The sequence below is a fragment of the Hoplias malabaricus genome, chromosome Y (genome assembly GCF_029633855.1).
Source record: "Hoplias malabaricus isolate fHopMal1 chromosome Y, fHopMal1.hap1, whole genome shotgun sequence".
NCBI classification, from domain to species: Eukaryota; Metazoa; Chordata; class Actinopteri; order Characiformes; family Erythrinidae; genus Hoplias; species Hoplias malabaricus.
The window spans coordinates 67,277,826-67,286,617 of NC_089820.1; the positions used below are offsets into that span (position 1 = coordinate 67,277,826).

An 8,792-nucleotide genomic window follows, 5' to 3' on the forward strand; every position below is an offset into this window, starting at 1 on the left:
TGTTGATTTCCTCATGGTTACACACATATTAGGATTTGAATTCAGGCACAGACCTAACCTCTTGGATAATAAACTATTTTAGGAGTAAGATGGAACATCAGATCTTTGGCCAAATGCACATCTGTCTTGGTCCGTATACATAAACGTCCAGTAGCTGCTTTTTCCTGTAGGGGGCTGTAGTGACTGCAGTACACGGATGATTCTGTGGCAGGTAGATGGCCACCCACTGCACAAATCGGATTTAATAATTGCCCCATCTCTTTGTAGCGACCATAACTGTTTGTCTTCCTGGATGTTCTGAGTGCAGCTGCTCCAGACTTTTCAAGGGAAAACAGTATTTTTCCCTCGGCGTGTCCACTGTGAGTTGTCAGCTCTGTTTTAGCTGTACATGTGGATCTTTTTTTTCATTCTAGCTTTTACAGCGCACAATTAAACATGTTCATTTTATTGAGCTGCTGTAATTGTAGTTTGTGTACAGAAATCTTTGAAGTGTGCCGATTCTTTCAGAAGTTTATAGGAAGAGGCCATCCCAGCCTATAGGTTCTGACCTAAGATCAGTCCAGGCAGTGATAAGTGATAAGGCATTGCTCCAGATAAGTTCCCCATGGGAAGACAGACCAGAAGGTGAGGTAAAGTATGAGTCACTTTCTCCAGTTCTCCAAAGCCTGGGGTTTCGCCAGAACAGCCGGCAGATCAGTGAGGGAAGAAAGCCCACCATGTGGCTTTCAGCTAGCATCCCACCATTCCGGCTGCTCTCAGGTCAGTTCAGACGGATTGGGCGGCCCCTCACACCCTCAGGGGGTTTCGTTCCTGCGTTGTTATCTTAGCGAAAGTGACATGAGTTGAGCCCGGCGGCCAGCAGCTCCGGTTACCTGGCCAGACATAACAGGAAAGGATTAGAGTAGCTCTAGTTGGAGTAGCAGCTATCCTTCTACTCCCTGCACAGCTCAGGACCAGGCCTGGGTTTACTCCAGCCAGAGCTTTCTCAAAGCTTTCTCACTGAGCTGAGAATCAGCCCAAAGCGGTTGCCACGTTCAACTGGTAATCTGGGCTGGAGGTCTCTCAGCAACCTCTAATTGGTCAGAGGCTGAGCCGTTATTGAAGGGCGGAGATGTGGGATGTTTGTTGTCTTTTTCTATAACGTGCTATTTGATGAGTCCGGGTAGGTCTGCGAGAGAGGAGAGGAAGTACAGCTCTGTCGGAGCGGATGGAAAGCTTTACATTTGAGGGATGTTTGAGGGTTGAAGGTGATGCTTTCATCTTCTGAGCTCTCATTTCTTCCTTCCACTTGCGTCAGTGTGTGGAGATGTTTTGTGCTACATGCATCACAGGAGTTCAGAAAAAAAAAATCAACTTTGTTCTATTTTTTCCTCGTCCCAAATGTGATAATAATGTAGTCAGTCAGATTAGATATGTTTAAATTCTTCAAATTTACACTGGAATTTCAAGGCTAATGCAATACAACACTGAGAGCACAGTTCATTTATATGATTTTGAATCTGAGAGAGTCTGAGAGAACATATTTGGCTCACTGTTTGTGTTTGTATGATGGTCTTCTCTTTCCCTCATCACTGCCCACAATGGTAGCAGCTGTGTCGGTTGATGTGACAGATCTGGGCAGTTTGCGTTCTCCTCCAGTGCACTGGACTGTTCAGTGTTGTTGCATCAAGTGGGTGGCTAGCCTTGGGTCTCAGAGGAAGCACATGTTCACTTCCACCCTCCTTTTATGCCCTGTGTGATTATGGACGAGTCAGTAAAAGGGTGGAATTGGAGGTGACTAATAATTGAGTAAATTATTTGGGGATTATTTAAAAATAAATAATAATAATTAGGCACAAATTAGTGATGTCAATTTTTTTTTTTTTAATGATACACGGGCAGAAAGTTTATTTGAGTTCATTTCAGAAAACTCTGTGTGCTTTGAGTCAGCTTTTGTGACTCCAGAGCAGAACTAAAAGCAAACATTTACATTTTCAGTGAAGGCAGAATAAAATAAACATTTTAACACTTCACTTCATCAGCTTTTTTTTGTTCTCTTTGCCAGGAGTTCCACGAGTGGCTCAGTGCAAGTTTGTGCTGCCTCTGCATCTGGTGTGCTGCCCTACCTCAGCCTCCAAAAACGGCAAGTACAAGATCACTGTGGACACCAACAAACCTCCGGTCAACCTCAATGAGATCTTCCCAGGTACCAGCACTGCTTCCCAACAATCACAACCTCACTCACCTCACTACCTTAGTAACTCACATAAGGTGAACGTGAACTTTACTGTCATTACCCAACACACATGAAAGTAAAAGTGAAAGTAAACACACACGTACAAACATTCGTGCACTAGCAGCAGTGAACACAGACATCCCCAGAGCATTGGGCAGCCATCCCCAGTGTCTGAGGAGCTGTTGCGTTCTGTGCCTTGCTCAAGGGCAAATCTGCCATGGATGCTGATGGAGGAGAAACATTGCTCCTTAACTCCTCTGCCCCCAATTTGTCCTATTAGTCGAAGTGATTGAACGGGCAAGTTTCAGCTCTTTCCTCACCCGGAGGAAACCCACGCAGACACAGGGAGAACACACCACACTCCTCACAGACAGTCACCCGGAGGAAACCCATGCAGACACAGAGATCACACCACACTCCTCACAGACAGTCACCCAGAGGAAACCCACGCAGACACAGGGAGAACACACCACACTCCTCACAGACAGTCACCCAGAGGAAACCCACGCAGACACAGAGAGAACACACCACACTCCTCACAGACAGTCACCCGGAGGAAACCCACGCAGACACAGGGAGAACACACCACACTCCTCACAGACAGTCACCCGGAGGAAACCCACGCAGACACAGGGAGAACACACCACAGCTCTTAAGCCCGCTTCTCTAACAATTACGTCAGGTTTGTCGCAGGGGCTACTCATACACCCAGAAAACCTTCCACCTACTCGCTGATGCTTTGAGGCGCAATTGTTGTGGACACATTTATTCACTTGTCCACACAATCTGTATAATCACCAAAGAAACAAGCTGCACATGAGTCTAAGATCAATACGCCCAATGCCAAGAGTTAGCTAGAGGAATATGAACCATCCCAACACTGGGCTGTGAAGCAGTGGACTTGTTAATATAAAATGTTAATTTCTCTGTTAAAACTGTTAAAACTATTTAGAACTCCCTTTTTAAAATGTTTATTTCATGTATTGCATAGAGCGTTGTTCATTGAGGTCTGTCATTTATTTTGTTGTGAAACCTTTTTTTGTTGACTACATTTCGAATGAGGGTACATTGTTCCTGCTACTCCTTTAAGCTGGATATGTGTGTGGAGAGTGGAGGATTGAGGCGTGTGTTTAGTGTTGCAGTGGCAGGCAAGTAGCGTCTGTCGTCAGAGCTGGAGCAGCGGCTCTGTGGGAGGAAACGGCTTCAGTTTTGACATCCACACGGTCACAGCCAAGTGGCCATGAAATCTAAACAACCTTCTGGGCCACATCCTCCACGGAAACTCCACACTGACACACAGAGGGCGTAATGCCACCGCCTGGAGCGGTGCTCACTCGCCCAATATACAAGCTAAAGAGCGTTGTTTATTGACTGTATATACAATGTTTAGAAATGCTGAATAGATGCCCACAGAGTTTTTTATTGACAGTGGCTGTTGTAGACTAGACTGTCTATGAATTACTGTGTAAAAGCTTGAGCACATTTTTTAAAACAATTAGGATAGTAAGGGTGTTTTTGAAGTTAAAAATGCCAAATAAATGAAAACAAACTCTACAGTAAATAGGAATAAGGACTGTTGTTTTTAAAATGGTGAGTATTTTGTGAGCTAGTTGGGTTCCTTTGAAAATGATGACCACTGTCACGTGTATAAAATTTAAATGTATTGTATCAATCCCTTTATATTAATATTAGTGTTTTAAAAGTAAACACCTACTTTGAGTATGTATTTATAAACCCTGGAGATTTTTAATCACTGTTCACTCTATTAGACACACCAAGCTTGTTGGTTCACCTTGTAGATGTAAAGTCGGAGACAGCAACTCATCTGATTGTGTCACAGCAGTGACACTGTGGGCTTTAAAAACGCTAGCAGCACTGCTGTGTCTGATCCACTCCTATCAGCACAATGCTCACTGACAATCAGTTTCAGTGCAGCACAGAGTCCTGAACATTGAAGGGACTAACAAAGTAACATTTACTACAGTGTGTAATTATAGAATTGGCATAGTGTCCATTCATTGAGTTTAGAAACAAGAGGGTAGGCTAAGTAATGAAAGTCATGTGATCAATTATGCCTTAAATGATGTTACATTGTGATGTCATCACAGATAGAACTGCTTTTGTTTATTGTGACAAAATGACATAAGTCTTATCTATTAAACTGAACAAGACTGAAATGACTAGGCACTTAAAGCTTTACTTTTATCCACAAATATGTAAATTCAGTGTAAAATAAAAGTTCAAACAAACATGACTATTCTGCAAATTTTCCCAGTGCTAAACTCTCCCTCAGCACTCTGTAAACCCATCTTTCATGCGTCCTTGTTGACAGGAGGCCATTGCTGTCGTCTTCCCCTCGTTATCAGCTGCCTATGACAGGTTATCGGTTTTTGTGGTGAGGGGGTATTGAAGGGGGTTTTGTAGAGGGTGGTGGGCCGGCAGACTTCAGGCCATGTGGACTTTTTTTTTTTTTTTTGAGATAAAAGCAGCGGCCGAGCATCGGAGGGGGCAGGAAGATAAGAAGCACCACCATTGTGCTCGGTTCACCTTGGCTGGCGTCCTGTGGCGAGATAAGGGTCTCTATCTCTGTCTGACATCCTCCTGCCACACAGCGGGACGTCCTGAGAACCCAGCGCTACAGACGCCCGTCTACCTGCCGCTCTCTAACTTTGTGTCTGAGAAAGAGAACAAGGAATGTTATATTTATACTGTCCCCTCTAAGCTGAGTAATCAGTTGTCGCATTCTTTCTGCTTGAACCCTTAAATTATACGGCCAGTGGTTATGGGCACATGCTCGTCCGACATTTCTTTCTGCAATGAAGGGTATTAATAGGTATTTTGTCTCCGTGTTTGCCTTCAGATTTCTGGGAAGCTGTAGAGTATTTGTTGAAAGTTTTCTCTGAAGATCTGATGACATTCAGACATTTTTGTTCAGTTTTGGGTCACTCAGCAGTTCAACCAGGAAGTATTACACAAGGTCCAGCGCTCCAGAGAACATAGTTCCACTTAGGGCTGGACAATAATTCAATATCAATATATATCGCAATATAAAATGATACGATTTTTATACACATTATCAATATTTCAATATACACTGTTTACAGCATCTATCACTGACTGACGGTCATTACAGGGAGCTGCTGGCATCAGTTCAGTTCTTGTTTTCATTCGTATCGATATCGGAATTATATCGCATCAACCAAAATTAAAAAATATATTGTGATATAAATGTTGGCCATATCGTCCAGCCCTAGTTCCACTGCTCCAGAGTCTAATGCAATTGAGCATAATATATGTGTCTAGCTTATGTTTTGCTGTGAACTTGGTGAAATGTCCACTAAGGAATGACTTACTATCCTTAGTAGTATATTTTTTATGTCGTCTGTCATTCAGTAATGAGTAATAAGTAAAGATAATATATTTGTTAAATTAAAATATTTTGTATCCCCTCTGTTCTCTCTTTAATTATTATTTTTTTCTTTCCTGTAAAAGAGTTTGTGACTAAGGCTGAGGATAAGGAGGGTAATGCCCTGGCCTTCCAGTTTATAGCTGGCTCCAGAGTCACTGTCCTGGCCTCCAAAACGTCCCGTGAGTGATTATACACACACACACACACACACACACACACACACACACACACACACACACGTACACACGTACATCCATCAGGAGAGTGTGTTCTGTGATCTACTCTACATTGTCAGGAGCTAATTACAGGTGTTGTAGAGAGGATGATAGCACTGCTTTGTGTGTGTGTGTGTGTTTGTCCGGCCTCCTGCAGAGCGTTACAGGATCCAGAGTGAGAGCTTTGAGGATATCTGGCTGGTTGCCAAGGAACTGGTGCAGCGTTTTGACCGGCACTTTGCCAAACTCGGCGTCAAAGATTTCCACAACAGTTTCTCCGGTCCTATCCCCCTGGCAGAGTACTTTGAGATTGTGGACCACCACTTCGAGGTGAGCAGTTTTCCTCACTCTCACCTACAGAAACGCTAGAGGTGAAACACATGGGAACGCTAATATTTTAGCAAAGATTCATTGATAGCTTCAAGAAGTCTAGCCTCAACAGCATTTTACAGGCTTTGAATAATCTTTATAATAATTATATACTTAAATATTTCTTAAAACCACATGTAATATTTGCATGCAATTGTTTGCAAGTATGCATATTAAAAATAAAACAGTATATAGCAGTGACCGCTGCAATGTATTAAGCCAAGCACTATATATGTACAGTCCTTCATAGGGCAACATACACACACAAATTCACTCACACACTCACACCTACGGACACATTTGAGTCGCCAATCCACCTACCAACGTGTGTTTTTGGACTGTGGGAGGAAACCGGAGCACCTGGAGGAAACCCACGCAGACACAGGGAGAACACACCACACTCCTCACAGACAGTCACCCGGAGGAAACCCACACAGACACAGGGAGAACACACCACACTCCTCACAGACAGTCACCCGAAGGAAACCCTCACAGACACAGAGAGAACACACCACACTCCTCACAGACAGTCACCCGGGGGAAACCCACGCAGACACAGAGAGAACACACCACACTCCTCACAGACAGTCACCCGGCGGAAACCCACGCAGACACAGAGAGAACACACCACACTCCTCACAGACAGTCACCTGGCGGAAACCCACGCAGACACAGGGAGAACACACCACACTCCTCACAGACAGTCACCCGAAGGAAACCCACGCAGACACAGAGAGAACACACCACACTCCTCACAGACAGTCACCCGGAGGAAACCCACGCAGACACAGAGAGAACACACCACACTCCTCACAGACAGTCACCCGGAGGAAACCCACGCAGACACAGGGAGAACACACCACACTCCTCACAGACAGTCACCCGGAGGAAACCGTCACAGACACAGGGAGAACACACCACAGTCCTCACAGACAGTCACCTGGAGGAAACCCTCACAGACACAGAGAGAACACACCACAGTCCTCACAGACAGTCACCTGGAGCGGGAATCGAACCCACAACCTCCAGGCCCCTGGAGCTGTGTGACTGCGACACTACACATATAATCATTATACTTAAATATTTAAATGTATTTAAATCATACCAGCTTTCAAAATGTGATTTACAAATTTAAAGCATTGACTCTGTAGAGTCCTGATACCGTTACAACATTTTTAATGTAGTTGCTTCCATGCTAGGGTTTATCAGAATAATCTATAAACACATATTAGTTCTTTCCTAAAGTTGAGTGAACAGTCTGGAATTGTTTGCAGCTGCGAGTGAATGCGCAGAAATATCAGGACCTGCTGTCAGAGCGAGCCGTCCAGTTCAGGGCCATCCAGAGGCGGCTACTGACCCGCTTTAAAGACAAGACTCCTGCCCCACTCCAGAACCTGGACACGCTGATGGAGGGCACTTACCGCCAGGTCAGAGCACACACATCCACACACACAATCACAGAGGTCTTATGACCTGAATGGATGCAGAAGATTCCACCGTGATTCCACACACACAGAGAGAGAGAGAGAGAGAGAGAGAGAGAGATTACAAAACAGCGTACAGCTATTGATGCCATTTGTCTGTTTTTAATGGCATTGTTTGTACACTGAATGTGTTTGTACACATTTTATCATGCGTTAGCACTTTGTGTGTGTGTATGTGTGTGACAGAGTTTCTGTAATTGCAATGTGATGGTCCTCTGGAAGAGCTGTTTATAATAGACACTACCCCTTCTTAACCACCTTCCCCCAACATTAAGAAGACCATGACTGAACTGTGTAGCCGAGAGTGTGTGTAGTGCGTGTTTGTCTGTGTGTTGTTTATCTCTTCATCTTTCTAATGACATCATTAGGTAATACTTGCTTTATACTTGCATTAGGTAATAAATGCTTAGTGAGAGTCATTCTCTGATAAGAGCTGCATGCTGAGCCAGTCCTGACTCCACCTTCCTGCGTTTGTCGACACCTGTTCTTCCAGCGTTTCATCTCAAATGAAAGGTGTTAATGGGTGTTTGTCCCTATTTAATGCAGTAACATCCACTAAGTTTCTCTGAAAGATGCATTCCACATGAGCATGAATGAGCTCAGGGATTGATGAATGATTAGTTTTGGAGTTCACACAGCTCTGCCACTCTGTAACCCAATCCTGCAAGCTTTTATACCCCTCTAGCCGACAACAGCAGGACGTAGGTGCACACGACCCTATAATAAATTTAAAGTAAATAGATACAGCAAAGTAAATCTCAGGTCTCGTTTTTATTTCTTAGCTTTTGTGTGTGTTAGAGTTCATGTTAATTTAGTTGTTTTTGTGTTATTGCTTTCCCCATGTGTTTTTTTTCTGCAGATTGTCTAAGTGCACTTTGAGTGTAAATAATGTTTACAACACCGTCCTGATATTAAAGTGGAGGGAGTGGTGATTTCCTACCCTCCTCTAGATTTTCCATAGTGCAGTTTCTGCAGTGCTGAGCCAGGATTAGCTCATCTCCCTGTTACAGCTCAGTGGAGCATCACAATGGTTTAGAAGTTGTAAATTTACAGTAAAAAATACTACCTAGATTTGCTTTTGAATTGGCTTATGGAAGTCC

At 43.9% G+C, this 8,792-nt stretch overlaps 1 protein-coding gene across 1 annotated transcript in view; it reads left to right on the forward strand.

The window, feature by feature from the left end:
- The window catches only part of LOC136678503 (protein PTHB1-like), a 53,814-nt gene extending 45,254 nt beyond the window's left edge, over positions 1-8,560 (forward strand). Inside the window, exons 16-20 of the mRNA XM_066656551.1 lie at positions 2,045-2,185; positions 5,708-5,803; positions 5,997-6,169; positions 7,483-7,635; positions 8,552-8,560. Coding sequence (XP_066512648.1) covers positions 2,045-2,185; positions 5,708-5,803; positions 5,997-6,169; positions 7,483-7,635; positions 8,552-8,560 — 572 coding nt within the window. The remainder of the gene's footprint in view (positions 1-2,044; positions 2,186-5,707; positions 5,804-5,996; positions 6,170-7,482; positions 7,636-8,551) is intronic.
- Positions 8,561-8,792: the final 232 nt, after the last annotated feature.